At 34.6% G+C, this 16,138-nt stretch overlaps 1 protein-coding gene across 3 annotated transcripts in view; it reads left to right on the forward strand.

Moving 5' to 3' along the window:
- Positions 1-16,138, forward strand: part of POT1 (protection of telomeres 1) — an 81,343-nt gene that overhangs the window by 31,523 nt on the left and 33,682 nt on the right. For 2 of the 3 annotated variants that reach the window (XM_068402227.1, XM_068402228.1), the window contains 2 exons: positions 7,156-7,286; positions 13,501-13,791. In XM_068402227.1, coding sequence (XP_068258328.1) covers positions 7,156-7,286; positions 13,501-13,791 — 422 coding nt within the window. Of the gene's footprint in view, positions 1-5,561; positions 5,630-7,155; positions 7,287-13,500; positions 13,792-16,138 lie in introns of those variants that run through there. The other variant, XM_068402229.1, reaches the window with a different exon arrangement.

The raw sequence follows: 16,138 nt of genomic DNA on the forward strand, positions 1-16,138 counted from the left end.
CTAGACCATATCACACAGGAACGCGTCCAGGCAGGTTTTGAATGTCTCCAGAGAAGGAGACTCCACAACCTCTCTGGGCAGCCTGTTCCAGTGTTCGGTTACCCTCACCGTAAAGAAGTTTTTCCTCATATTTATGTGGAACCTCCTGTGTTCCAGCTTACACCCATTGCCCCTTGTCCTGTCAAGGGATGTCACTGAGAAGAGCCTGGCTCCATCCTCATGACACTTGCCCTTTCCATATTTATAAACATTAATGAGGTCACCCCTCAGTCTCCTCTTCTCCAAGCTAAAGAGACCCAGCTCCCTCAGCCTCTCCTCATAAGGGAGATGTTCCACCCCCTTAATCATCTTCGTGGCTCTGCGCTGGACTCTCTAGCAGTTCCCTGTCCTTCTTGAACTGAGGGGCCCAGAACTGGACACAATATTCCAGATGCGGCCTCAGCAGGGCAGAGTAGAGGGGGAGGAGAACCTCTCTTGTCCTACTAACCACACCCCTTCTAATACACCAGTATTAGTAGTATTTTAGTATTTAGTATTTAGGACAGTAACTATTTTATTTTTATGAAATATTTCTTAGAATCAATGTTAATAAAGGGTAGTATTTTCAGAAAGTACACTTCTAAAAACCTTGCGCAGTTCCAGGTCAGCAGTTCTACAGGGCCAAAATGCAGCTTAAGAACCATAAATCAGATTCTTGGAGGTATTTTGAAGCTTTAAGTTTTATTTTATTTTCAATTTTTATTTGATCTTGAACCAAGTTCATCAACATTCTTAGCCCAGAATTTGTTTGAAACTATGTAGCTGAAAAAACGTTACTTTAAACTATAGTATGTGGGCAACTTCAATTAAAATAGTCAATTTTTAGTAAGTAATAGCAAAATCACAGACTGTTGTGGTATCTGATGGTCTGTTTGTGAGGAAGCAAACTTAGAGTTAAATCTGCAGTAGTTTTTTCTTTAAAATATTGTGTTCTGTTTTGTTTTTTCCAAATCAAAATATTGAGGATGTATTTAAACTCTACAGAACAGAATAAAAACTGTTGCAGAGGTAAAGATAGTGATTTCATTTCTGGAGCCTAAAGATGAGAGTAATGTTATTTTTCTTCTGTTCACAGTGGTTTGTGTTTGTTTCTTTTTTAAATAATGGCTGTTTCCTATCATCTAATATTGAAGATAAAAAAAGTTAAAAAATTTTTTAAAAGGAAGTGAAAAATTAAACAGTTGAATGAATAGTTAATAGAAAGAAATCTCAAGACAGTTACTTTGATCTACAATTTACAAATGATGGCATTAAAGCATCCGTTTAGCCAGATGCTTCTGGGTATCTCTTAAGTGTATCACCATGTTAGAAGTAACAAACTATAGTAAAACATCTCCAGTTTGTTTCTGTAGAGGTTTTGTTTTGGGCTTCTGCAATATCTGTGTGTGTATGTACATATATAAACACACACACATACAGGGGTGTGTGTACATTCGTATTATTTTTCTTCCTGTGTTTTCTTGAAGATATTTAGGAAGTTAGCTAGTTCAACTACTTGGTTTTAATACAGAGACACTTGTGTATTGAATGGCCTCAGTAATTGTTGAAAACAGTATTAATGTTTCGTGTAGTTTTGAAGAGAGACTAATTTGCTACAATAATCTCTCTTTTTTTTGTATGTGTATTGCAATATAAGAAACAGAAGGCAATCTCTAATTAGAGTCCTTCATTGACAACAACATTGCCAAAAACCTTTTTATCTCTTTGCAGGGGGAAGTTACTGATTCAGGATAGTGAGTTTTCCACTCAGATGCTAGTCAGGAGTACGTATGTGACTGCCCAAAAGGGGATTTGTAATTAGATCGATGCTTTCTACCTTAAAAATTTATACATGCATATTTGTTAGGAACTGCTGAAGTCCTCGGTAAACCTAAAATAAATGATTAAGCAGTAAGTACTAAATGCCTTCCTACAACATCCGTAACTACTAATCTGGAAAGCTTTTGTAGCAATTCTGTTTTTCTTATGATGACTGAAAAATAAATTTGTAAGTCAAGCTGTGGGTTTTGTGCTTTTTTGTTTTTTTTCTTTTTATATATCTGTACAGTGTGGAGAGATGCTGACTTTCTGAGCATGCTAATGACTGACATAACAGTCCATAAAAGAGTGGAAATGCCACGTCATTTATTAAAAAAAAAAAGCTGTAACCTGAAGAAGGAACCTAAACTGTCATCACAGTGGAGGAAACTTCAGCTTTTCAGTGACTGTTATAGGGCTACAAAACATTCATATTTCGAACTATTTAAAGTCAGGACCTAGAAGCTTGGAGATCAGCATTCTCCGTGTAGTTAATGTAACCTTATAATGATCTTGACTTGGAATTTTATTGATTTTACGATAGTCCTTGCAATAATAATGAATTCCTTTTGTTGCATAAATTTCTTTTCTAAACAGCTGTTTCACCAAATAGATGTGGGTTTTTTTATGACGTGAAATAAAAAACTAAGTAACAAGTTAAAGTAATTGTATTTTTAAAGAACAGTAAGGACTAGTCTGAAAGGATATAAGCAGTGTAGCAGACAGATGCATCACTCTCTACTTCCATTTAAACCAAACATCTCTTCTCTCTCCTTGATTTTTTCGTAAACGGCAGTTCTGAGGTGTTACAAGCATCCTTACAGATAGCTGTCCATTGCTGGTGATGCCTCACATGTTGTTAAGCCTGAGTGGGAGTACTTCTTCATAATAATTAAGTATATTAAAAAAAAAGGTGCAGTTTGGAGTTCTGTTTAGTATCAGCCTAAAACCAATGTTTTTACTAAGTCAATCTTGTATGAAATTAAAAACTTTCTTTTATAGTATATAAATTTGCTGAACTGTGCATCCATTGTGTCATATTTTTAAGCCAGATGATTACAAGTAAAAATTACCAGTGGTAAAATTTCCCTTTAAGAAAAGTTAATCAGCAGAGTAAATTTATCTAGTAAAGGAAAATTGACTTCAATATGTAAACTTTCATTTTTTTTTTTTAACTTGGTAACTAAGGGATTTTGCTTCATTGGAAAGTGTATTGTGAAAAATCAAAAGTTTGAGCAACGACGTTTATTATATTGTTCCCTGTAACACTGGAACATTATTTAAATTCAGCAATTCTGTTTAGAGTTTGACTCTCATTTGTGCAGAAAAGTGAATTCAATCACTGAATAATGGAAAGCAGAAAGCAATTTTCACATTCCAGGTGGAGAAGGAAAGAGAGGTGGCTTTTTGTTTTTAATCTTCAAGAAGGACTTGCTGGATGAGAATTTCTTTAAAAGACAATCAGTCATTATGCTCTGTTCTTGAAAAGCTCTTATTTTAATTAGGTTTATTGTAGAAGTGATGTTTTGAGGTGATAGTTAAGAATGGAATTCCACAATCACAGAGGCAGAGAAACATGTATTATGTAGAAGGTGATCCCTGACTATATAAAGCAAGTATAATATTTTGTACTACTTTGAATGGGGATGATTATTATTAGTCAAAAGACTTAATTGAGTATGCTAATAGCACAGAAAATGGAGGGAGTGTGTTAACTTTTTCCCCTTTAAATAGGCAGCTGCACATGTCTGAAGCTGACTAGGTTATCTCATCACAGCATCAGAGTAACCACAATTTTACTGTGAAATGTTTTTGTTATTTCACTCATTTCCTATGTTGAATTATCTCAATGCAGTGTAACATGTTGTCCTGTATTCTCAAAGGATTGTAAATCTATGAACCATGTGTTTTTTTCTTCTCAATTGCTCATTTTGCTCATATCACTTTCCAGCTGACCTGTTAAGTTAACTGCTCAAATTCGTACCCAAAGAAGTACAACAATCCGCCTTTGGATTACAGTAGTAAATACTTGCAGTTTTGTTAGCCACTGATGAGACTTTATTCATGTCCTCTTATCCTAGCATAAAATGTCAGAATAGATGCTGTATGACACTTGACCTTGTGCCTTTGGTGGGAGTGTGCAAAGGAATGATGCTTAGCAACTTCTGAGTTAACAGATGAGAATTTATCATTATTGAGTCTGTGTAAAAATCTTGAGGAGGGAGCAGAGTAGTGGTTTCATAGAAGTACCATAGGTTTTTATATCTGTAGGAAGAGTAGTTTTGTATTTTTCTTGGTAAGTCTTCGCTGGATTTCTTCTTTCAATACTTCAGTCACTCAAATCGTTAGAGAATTTAAACTTTTAAGTTTAAATGATAGTAAAATTTAAGGATGCATTTGCTGGAAACAACAGAATATTTATTTTGGAGGCACAGGCAGTGCACACACAAGCGTGTATTTTAATCCAGTCTAATGCGTCTGTCTTCATGTTTGGGGAATCTGTACACAGAGTTTATATATGACAATTGTCTTCTTTTGACTGACTTCCTAGTGTTTTTTATATGTTAGGCAAATCTGTCAGTTTCAGTAGACTGATCGGATTCCCTTTCAAAGCTGTCTAGCAACAGTTTGTGTCTGTATCTTTATAAAATGCATGATGGAGATTTTATTGACTTTGTTTTAGTGCTATGACACCTTTGTTCATTCCCAGATGTGTAAACTCTGGTTTAGTGTCATTATCACTAACTGTCTCATAGAATTATAGCTAAGGGAAGTTGCGGGTTTTGATTTGCTTGGATTTTTTGCTTTTTTTGGTGTTTTATTTTTGAGTGTTGAAAAGGTGTCTGTCACAGGCAAAACAGGTTTGACTTGGGGAATTTAATTCATTGCCAGTTAACATACTTTTATCATTTAATAACTGATTCAGGTATTGAGAAACAAAGAAGAGAAACATCTAAACGCTTAGGGGAAAACACATTTCCCCTGACTTTCCCAGGTTCAGCCTCACTCCAGACACTGCTCCTTATTGTTCCTAGTCTCCATTCCCCTTGTCGTTGCAGGTTACACTGTGTCTGTTAGGGGGCAAACGGTGGCGCAGGAGGTTGGGGTCAGTACATAGCAGTTTCTTTCTGCTGCTACTTGTTCTTTACTCTTACCTCCCACCCCCAGTACCTTCCTTCTTAGAGGTGTCCTCTGCGCCAGTGTGGGTTCTTCCATGGGCCTCAGTCCTTTTGTGGGTGTATCTGCTGTGGCATGGACTTACTGACAAGCCACAGTTGCTTCAACCTTGAACTTCATTTATAGTCTTCCGGTGCTTAATTTCACTGTTACAGAAATTAAGCAAGCTTACACTGTCAAACAAGAAGCTTTTGACCAGTTGTTTCAAATTTCAGTTTTATATAGTCAGTTTCTGTAGTTTGTTCGAATATCAGCAACAGAATTCATCAACAGGTTTATACATTGTTTTTTAATTTTGCTTCTTTACTGTTGATTTGATGCCTGCTAAATTATGATTATGTCTTTGTGTGTTACTTTTCTTTAGAGAGTTTTATATCTTGAACAGTGTTCCCATTCTTGGTACCTCAAGAGAGTGGATGTAAGTCTTCATGCAAGTCTGTTTCTAAGAGTTACAGCTACTTCTTTTTACGATGTTGACATTCTGTTGTTGGCTGTTACCAAATGCAACATAAAAATTGGCAAAGAACTTTTAGTTTAAATGGGGGTCCACAACAGTAAGACTACAGCAGGAGTAAATGGGCTCTGTACGTAGAGGAACTGTTCCTGCTTCTAGATGGTATGTCTGCATTTTATATGCAAGTCAGCAGTATGAATAAACTAACTTCTACAATGAAAACTTACGCTTTTAAAATAGGATTGTGAAAGCAAAAATGTGAGTTAAAGTAGATGGCATTGGAAAATTGGAGAGTTGCCCAAGCGTTTTGGGTAATGCAGATCTAGTGATTTATACTTTTTTAGTCAGAATGAATAATAACAGAATCATTTAATTCATTATTCCAGTCTGAAAGCACTGTGCGTGCTGCAAACAGTTTACGTATATCCACTCTTTTCGGAGTACAGAAAAATGCTAAGAGAAGTAGTAAATCAGTGTTGTACCAGTGTGGAAAAGTACAAAGTTATTTGATTTAAAATTTTTCACCACTCTTACTAATATTGGGTTTGTGCTCATTCTGACATTTAAGAATGATATGCTCAAATGGAAAACCAACTGAGTTCACCATTGCAAGAGTTCAAATTTTAGAAATTTTAAATTGTAAATCGTTGAGTACTGTTAATTTAATGCCTAAAAATTTTACTTCTTGCTTGAGGATCTTGCTAAGTCTTTCTAAAAGCCAAAATTTTGTGTACGTAAATGTACACAGGGTTGTCATTAAGATAAAAATAGTAGGTCATTGCTCTACTGATCTACTGAAAAAGTTGTAATTCAGCCTTGAACTGTAAGTTTCAATAAATGCTAGCATAATAAGTATCCAAAACAAAAGCAGTCTGTCTTCTTGATTAAAAGGAACTAGGACAAGATGTGCAGAAGTTTGAGGTTCTAAACATACAGCCAAGTTGATATTTGGTATTTGAGAAGTTCTCGGGCAGGTTAACCAGCTACCATGCTGTGAAAGAGCAAGTGTACTCTCACTCCATTTTACATTTGTAAGATACCTGAGCATACATGCTTCTGTAAGCTGAAATGGAAAATACAGATTTCATTTATGTCATCTGCAAATACTGCTCTGTTCTGGACTGGTTTTCTCTGTCATATTTGTATCTTGTTTTGAGTTTAACTTGAAAAGGGCACATTTCAGATTCTTACTATACCTTCTAACTACCTCTGTGTAACTGTATCCTTGCGGTATATATCTTGCATATTTTGTTGAAGTGAAAGATAAGTAATTTATGCTTTAATTTGCTTTTAGAACTTGTAGAACTCATTACCTCTTCAGAAGATGGTGCAAAAATAAATCTTAGAATTGTACAAGATTGTACATATGCCCCCCATCTTATAGAGGAACTAATTGAAACCTGAAAAAATAGCATGCATGTTGTAGACAGAAGAAAAAGTTTTGTGTGTTCCTGGCTCACAGACCTGTGCTTAATCACCCATTTCATTTTCAGTTATTTGGAGTAATTACCGTCAAGATGAGCCACACTTAAGTTGTTATGCTACTGTAACTAAATTAACTTTGGAAGAGTTACACAGATCATAGGAGAAAAAAATTGGCCATAAGGTTGTTCATCCCAAGTTTAATAGCTGTGCATTAATAACTCCTTCATGCCTATTATTCATTCAAACACTTTTATATTTTACAGATTATTGCTCAGTTGTAACACTTGTGGACCCATCGAATGTCAAGTTAACATGCACTCTTTTTAATGGAAATCTAGATTCTCTACCAAAAATTTACAAAGTTGGAGATGTTGTTCGATTTCATAGAATAAAGGTATGTACTAGGATGTGGGGGGTTTATGTGCTTGCTTTTTTGCAGTGAGAGGACTGTAGGAATAATTTAATTCTTCATATACTGAAATTAACATGTGGAGACACTGGATAACACAGTTGATTGATGAAACACCTATGGTTATGTTACGGACCAAAACTGGAAATAAACTATCAAAGTTTTTAAACAACAACAGAGCACTAAGCTGATCTCTCTCTTTTTTAAAGAGTGTTAGATATGGTTATGACAACTCCAGAACAGCATTTTTTTTTTTTTAAGTATTTGTTAAACCAGTTGACAAAAATCACATGGTAATACTTCTAGCTGAACAGAATTTAACTGACATAAATGTGCACAATTTATTCCTCTTCAAACTAATAGAATTGAGAGATTACTTCAGAGCTTCTGTTGTGGAGCAGTTTAGATCAGCTGGAGAGTTGCTTAAGTAAATGTAATCTGTCTGGGATTGTTAGTGTGCAATATGGCCTAGCTGCTGCTTTGATGTCTTCCTGCCTTACCTCCTATTTATCTGTATCAAAGGCCATGAAGGAAACAGTGTTTATAGCTTTGGTCCTGCTTCTGATGGATGTTTTTCTTATGCCTGCTGCAACTGTATGGGGAAGAGAAACCACACTACAGAGAGTAAATGGAAGTCTTGTAATGCTGGACAATACTTAAAGAGGTGCAGAATAGTACCACAGACATTATTTTACCATGTTACATATTAATTTGCAAGATAAACATACATAATGATATATTTTATTTTTGCTTAAAATAATTATAGTAGAAATGAGTAAATGTTCTGAAAGAGGCCAGTTAAAAAAAAAAAACAATTTGCATATTTGAACACTCTTGAGAGATCTAGGAAATTTAGGATTGTACAAAAGGATGATGAAAGGGGTAAAGATCAGTAGTACTAAGCATGTATGTTTTGTTATGCTGTAGCAGGAGAACAAAGGAAAAAAAACCCATGACAATAAATGTAAAAAGTGGTAAAATTTACCCAGTAATTGAGATTTGTACCACTGAGATCGTTAAGAAAGAACTTGTTAAGATTCAGAAACAGTCTTCTTTTATTCATGTATATTGTAAATATTTACAATTGAGAGAGAAATTAGTTAACCTTTTCTGGGTTACTATAAAGCTTCCTTAATGTCATCCTTGTGTAATTAGAGTAGAATTAAACTATATTTAGATTTTGAAGCCTGTGTTGCTAATAAGTACCTGAGATGTGTTGTTAGCCTTGGAAGTTCATTGATTTGCCTTCACATGGGCAAGTCTTATGTTAAATTTAAAATTCTCTCTGAATCTTGCAGACTGAGTATAACACAGATATTCTCATTTCTGAAATTCAGTGGAGGTAGAAACATGTTTATTGCTTCTGAAATCAAAATATATATTTTATAATATGTATGTGAAAAAGGAGAAAGTAGAAAGGAACATGATTAAAATAAAAGAACTGAAAAGTTGCATGTCTGTGGTAGGTTAATACTGGATTTTTTTGAGATGTGGAAAGTACAGGTTAAAAAACCAAACAAGACCACTGTTGGAAGTTATGTATGCACCCTCTTTTATGCAAACATGATAGTGTCTCAGCTCCACTATTTATCTTTAATATAAACTTATTAAGGAAACCTATTGATATAGCACATGTAAGGAGCCTCACCATTCTCCTCATTTGGCATGAAATTTTTGAGCAGATCATTCTAAAGTCTTTATCAATTGGTACTTACATCATTCTCCAAGATGATGTTTCAGTATTTAAAGATAGGGTCTGTTAATTCCCTCACCACAAACACCTTTTGTTTTTTTAATCGCAGCTGAGCTGTTTTAAGTGGTTTCCAGCCCTAACTGACCTCCAGCTGCTCACAATCCATAGCTCCACAAATGCATTAGCTGACATTGTTTAATTACTTTCTAGGTTAGAATGATCTAGAGTCACTAAGTTGTCTTTTTCTGGATGGGAATGTTTTGACTATCCCAGACTAACAAACAGTTACTTTGGAAGTTTTCATATCTGATCTGAGCAGGTAAAAAACTGACACAGAAGCCTGGTCCCAAATGCTGGGAGTGAACTGGGAGGGGGGTGACCTCTTCCTCTCTTTCACCTACAACCAGCATAGTATGTGTGATTGCTGTGCAACACAGTTTTCAATTAAAAAAAGAAATCAACTCTAATTGATTAGGTCTAATTACACTGTCTGCAGTTCCTCCTTCACTCTCTTCTCCTTTTGTCTTCAGGCCTTATCACCTTCTCTTAGCTTGCTGAATGGAAAGCAATCAAGGGTAGCAGAGGCCATAGTCTGTCAGAGCTGTGCTTACCAATGCAGACAGACATATGCAGTCCTTAGAGTGTGTATTCACATTTCCCTGTCTCAGACAGACTTTTGAGAACCTTCCAAGAAGTTGACATTGATAGCAAACACATTTTAAAAATGACTGCTCCCAGCTACACTCTCAACTGCTAAGTGAATAACTTCTCTTCATAGTAACACAGGTATTGGCAAGGTCCAGTGGTTCAGAGCTAATAAGAACTTAATGGAGAGGATTCTATTGGGATTACTCTGGGTAAAGAATAATTTTATTTGCTTCGTTTTTGTTGCAGAGAATGAAAATTTTAAGTGTCTTAGTAACAGAATTGAAAGATTATCCAGTTCTAATTACATTTCTGTTAATATTTCTTGAAGTGCGTTTTTATGACTTCTTATGATTTCTCATGAATTATAGTACTTAATGATTTGCAGTACTGTATTTGGGCCTTCAGCCACAGTCTGTGCTCTGCAGAGATGACAGTGGGGGGGGGGGGTCCCCCTACCCCCTAATATAAGAGCTAGGCCTATGATCTAATTGTCTAGCCTCCCTCTGTCTTCATGGCAAAGAAGGAGTTATCTCAAGTGTTAGCCATGAATCACAGGGATCATAATTTTTTGACTTCTGCTTCGGTAAAAGATACCTTACAATGAGGTCTTCAGCTGAATGTATACTCAAATTGCAATAGAAGTTTGGACAGTGCATTTCAGATGATGCAATAATTCAAGTAAAAAAAAAAAACCACAACGCAACCTGATGTCTTGAAATACTTCTATGTGTATAAAAAATAATCAAGTTTTAAGCTTAATGTACTCATGTTTCAAAATATCATCTTGAATTCCTTATCATTCCACAAATCAGTAGTTAAATTTATTTTAGGAATTCTTCCTTGTTTTGATATTATAAGATGATCTGTGACTGCAGTGGTTTTGTAATAGTCCTTCTGCAATTTAACAATCAGTTTTGATGGAAAACTATGGAGATGCTATTATTTCAGCTTTATACATCACTTACTATCGCACTTTTCCATTGAGTGAGGTGAATAACACCAGCTTCAGTTAAAAAAAATATTAATTCAGGTGGTTTAAGTTGCTGTAAATCTATTTATAAATATTTCAAGATTAGCTTCTTTTCAATGCGCATATTCAGGATAGAGTTGTATGCCGTAGAAATCACTAGAGTTTATTGTCCACACAGTTTGTTGAGGTGACATTTCACCTTTTGTTCTTTAGTTTGTAAATACTATACCAAAGACTCCTGCAATATGTATTGGAATTTATTTGCCTGCTTAGACTGAGCCAAATACATTGTATCTCCTCTGATTTTGTTCCAGAAGGTATTTTTGCTTAGCAACCATTATTTATTGAATTTACTTAAAATTTTCAGGGAATTTTTAAAGTTATAGCCATCTGCCCTGCTTCCCTGTTCTCCCTCCCTCCTCAATTTTTTAAAAAATCCCCAAGGCCTCTAGAAATGACACATAATCTACTGAGGGGAAATTGTCATCATATACAAAAATCTCAAATTAGGTCTTTTCCCTAAGTTTAATTCAATTTCAAAATCATTTGTGTGTTGAAAATATAACTAGTTTACCATATCACTGCGTAACTTGATTTGAGATCTACTTAGAGTGCCATAATGAAACAACATTTGCCCATGGATTTTGTTCATTTTACACTCCAGTGATTCCTCATCACTTTAGCAATGATTTTTTTTTTAACGGACAAGCCTGGAGAATTTCAGTTGACCATCATCTGTTCTGTGGGTCTGACATAAATGATTTTCCAGCTATGAAATATTTTGTTCTGTAACCCATTCTACGTTTACTTTTCCTGTTTGTCCTGTTGTTCACTAAATAATGTTGTTGAATGCTGTTTACCTTTGAGACCACTCAGTGGCTTCTCTACATACATGTGCCTAAGGACATTTGGCTTTACTTCAAGATCATACGTAATTTTCTCATCGTGACACTTCAAGTTTACCGTCTTACTTATTTTATTTCTTTTGTTATTTTATAACTGCCTTTCCGTACATTAAGGCTGAATTCAAATCCACTAAATGAGGGTACTAGGAGATGTCAAAAGTACAGTATGTTCAAGCACAGCCTCATGAATGCTTAAAACATGGCATAAAGGATTTGGGAAATGTGAAAAATAGCCTATGGTGAAATATTAGTGGAAGCCCAGGGAGGCAAAGAAGTGTCTTGAACTGGTTTCCTGAAAGGTTTAGAGCCCTCATAAATAGGCTAGAGGTCTAGGACAGAATTTTTAGTAGGAAAGAAGTTAAGATATTTTCATGATGATTTAAAAGAACTAGTGAAGAAAAAAATAAATAGGTAAATTGGAAATTAAAACACTTGACATGACAGAAACATTTGACATGTCAGACAAGATACTTAATAATATGCTTGAAGTATCTTTTGATAGCGGACGAATGAGTGAAAGTGATGAAAGAGAGTTTTCCTCGCCTTTGGATGTTACCGATTTTGAGAAGCTATGGAAGATAATACCCGTTATCGGTATAAGATAAGATAACATCTTAGTGTTATAGTGGAACATTTTTTTCCAGATCATTCATGGATAATGGGCACGAGTTGATTATGAACCTATGTGTTTTCCTGATTTGTCCATTGGCTTTTCTTGTATTTTCAATATTTAAACCTAAAGGTTAAAAGATTAAAGCTTTTCAGTGTTACAATGAAGAAAAACTACATCCATGAATTGATGTGCTCCATTGGTCGGGTCTGGAGAATGATTAAGTAGATGAAAGTTTGTCCTAGAGATGATCCTTAATGCATTTATGCATCATGTTGAAGAAGCAGAGATTAAAGAAGTTCCTGTCACCAAGATTGAACTGCTTTGTTTATTAATTTCTAAGGAATACTTGATATGTGTGCTTTTTAAATTTCAGTGTGTTTATAAAATTTAGGCCTAAATTGTTGGCAATGTTTTGGTAAATAACGTTGCTGTTTAGAATTTCTGTGACATCTTTCATTTTCTGCACTTCTAAATCAGTAGGATTTTCAACCATTTGAAAATTGAGCATTGGGAATCCTAAACTAGATTGGCTCACAAATGCTGTATTCAGAAGTTGTCTTCCTTTTTTTGGTAAGCAAATTTTAATTAAAAAGGAAAGGATCAAAATAGCTGGTTTGAGATTTCTGGATAATGAGTCATGCAGTGCTTTGATATATATATCTAAAGTGCAGGGAACAATAAGACTAGACTAGATCCTTGAAGGAATGCTTCAGACTTTCAACACTGTGTTTTATATGGTAGCAGACACACAGGTAAATCAGCAGGATACAGGGGACCTGCCAGGTGCAGGGCAGTAGACATAAGAGTAATTCTGAAAGCGGTATTCATAATTCAGGGGATGAAAGCTGGTCACTGTTTTGCTTCATAGAAAAAAAAAAAATATCTCCTAGAACTGGTATTTTCTTTCAGTTCCATAATATCAGGAAACAGGGCTATTGTGAGAGGCCAAAAACAGAAATTCGTAATAACTTCTCTCCACCATTGCTCTGCTATATGACCCCTAAAAATTAATTTCTCTCGTGCCTCAGTTTCCCCATCTGTAAAAGCAATCCTAATGTGTTCCCCACACAAATATTTTGAGATTTGTGAATAAAATACTCTGCACTGATGCTGTATATTTACAGGTAGGTATTAGACTGCTTCTGTAAAAAAATTTGTGTTAGATGATATTTTCTGCTTATTCACTTTGTTTTCTTGTTAATGTTAATTTCCTTTTTTTAGTTTTGTTTTTATTTTGACTCCATTCTCCTAATATCACCAGGAACAAAAATGATCAATGGTCCATTCTTCATGCACACGATAAAACAGAAACGTGTGTATATTTTGATGCAGAGCAACCATTTATTTTTTTTCTTCATATTTTGTTACAGATCAGGGAATACAATGGACAGATGCAGGGTATTACCAGCGTGGGATTTGCATCCTTGACATTTGATGGAACTGTAGGAGCACCAGTAGTTCCTCGAACCTCTAGCAAAGTGTACACTTTCATGGATGAAGAACAGAAAACAATAGAAGAATTACGTGTTTGGGCAGCCAGTAATCTTTACATCTCTGGACCAGCAGCAAAATTGTCTGGTGTTCAGCCAATGCTGTTCTTTGATCTCACTTGCCAGCTGGTAGGAAAAGCAAAAGTGGATGGATCTTCTTTTCTTCTAAAGGTAGATTTATTTTTTAAAATCATTTGTTAGATTTATTATTAAGACATTGTGATTCAATTTTGGATAAAACAGATATATTCATGGATTTTAAAGTGTTGTGGAGGTAAATATTTCAAGGTTCAGCACATTTATGATCTTTGTTTTATTTCTATGAAAACAAAAGAGAAATCCCAGATCTCTCTTAAGTTGTTAATCCGATTTATTTCTTTAGAGAGATTGTAAGATGGCATTGGTATGGATCATCATTTCACAAACATTTGTAGATAAATATCACAAGATTTCTTAAAGTTGAAAAGTATTGTTAGTTTTAAATTTTAACCTTGTTTTTTAGTTAGCAGCAATTATTGCTTGTTTTTCTACATCTGCTGGGTATAATTAATGCAGTGAGTAGCACTATCTAGAAAAATGAAAGAATGGATTGTTTCCTATCTTGATGGATTTTAGGTAGCTTCTTTTAATTATACATAAGCGCTTTGGGGATCAGTGCTCACTGAAAGTACAAATGCAAGTGCCACACAACAGAAGAGTATTTTCCAGGGGTGATCCTTAACATCAGCTAAATAAAAAGGAGATCTGCATAATTTTCCTGGTTTTAGCTCTAGATGTATCAGTCTGGTGTTATTCTGAAACTCCTCTGGATTTCTTTTTCTTTCTTTTATAAGTTGATTGTTAAAATGTGAGTGATCAACAGCCTGTTATTTTCCATTTTATGACTCCATAAAATTATTTATTGGTTCTACTATATTAAGTTCTATTGTTACATTTTTAGAAACAGCACACTGCATTATTCCTTCATTGAAGCAGCAAAGATTTTTCTTGTGCAGAGCAATGCATGCACTACACAGAAACAAACCTTAAGTGTCATCCTGTAATATGCTTTGCAGCTGTTACAAATATTTCCATTTAATTATTCCTTGTGAAATACTTGTCAAATGAGACACAGTAAAATTCAGAACTTTGTGGACTGTAATTAAGTTGTTTGTTAAGAAGTATATGTTCAGTATTGAAGGACCCTTTACAAGGACAGAGACAATACTTTCCTAAATTAATATTTCTTTACACTCTTTTCTGTGTTGTGAGATCTGAAGTTGATTTTGCCAGTTTTCTATAGTAAAGATAATGACTTGGGGGTTGGAAACTTAGGATAGACTTAGGAAGGTAGAAGTATGAAATCAGGTAACAGTAGATCAATTTTTCTGATATGTAATTCCTTTGACAGTGTATTTTTTTTAGTAGGATAAAATATTAAATACTTAAATCTGTATTAAAATACATCAGACAAGCTTAAAAATGGTGATTAACATTGGTATGCTGTTGCTAATTTCCTCCATTTTTCAAGCAGGGCAGAATCTCTTATATCAAATGTTGGTTGTGATAGAAGAGAAGCCTTTTTAAAAAATAGTAGACAGATCTCTGATTATTTTGTTGGTTCGCTAAACAAAACAAAACAAAACAAAACAAAAAAAAAAAACACCAAACCAAATTCAATACCAGCTCAAATGGAATGATCATTAAATATTATTATTATATTATTTTGGTTATATATTTTATAATAAGGATTTAAATTTATCATGTCATTCCAAGTATATCAGTTATATTAATGGTTTATTATACTATAAAATATAATGATTATTTTAAGCGTTGAGCTCATGTAACTAGGGGGGATTGCTTCAAAGACAACTAAAATGAATTTCAGTGATTTTGTGCATCACCCATAGCATAACTTTTAATATTACACTTGATAAATTAATTGGGATATGCACAGCACCTGAGGCTGACATGGCATAAAGACGGTATCGCTAACTTGTTAGTGTGTACCTTTTTCTGAGAATTTTGTTATTCAAACTGATGGAGACTGAAAAATTCACACTAGAAATTATTCTGTCATTTATGACTTTTCAGAAGCATTTTACTATTATTCTTTTCTTTCCTTTTGTCTGTCAGTTAAATTGTCTATGGTAAGCTATGTCATACAATTAGCATACTCTGCTGAAGAGAGAAACAGGTTTCATTGTGTCTCTTCCATTTCAGTGTTTTGCCGACCATGGTTGTCACTAACTATTCCTTAGCTCCAGTCTGTTCATGACTAGTAATGGAAGCATTTACTGTTTCTTATCCAGAGTTAATTTAATCAGTTTTGGTTTTTAAATCAGTGTTCGTTTTTGAAACCCAGGCTTCTGTGTTTTCATCCATAATTTGAGTACAGTGAAGCTGGCAAGCTCCTGAGGTAGAGAGCTTGATCTGTTTTCATATTTGTGCAAGTAAAAAATGAAACCAACTACTTTTCTAAGGATTTTTTTTACTTGTAAAGAAAGCTTACTGGCTTACAAATTCTTCCAAAAGGTGC

This window comes from Nyctibius grandis, chromosome 5 (assembly GCF_013368605.1).
Source record: "Nyctibius grandis isolate bNycGra1 chromosome 5, bNycGra1.pri, whole genome shotgun sequence".
NCBI lineage: Eukaryota > Metazoa > Chordata > Aves > Nyctibiiformes > Nyctibiidae > Nyctibius > Nyctibius grandis.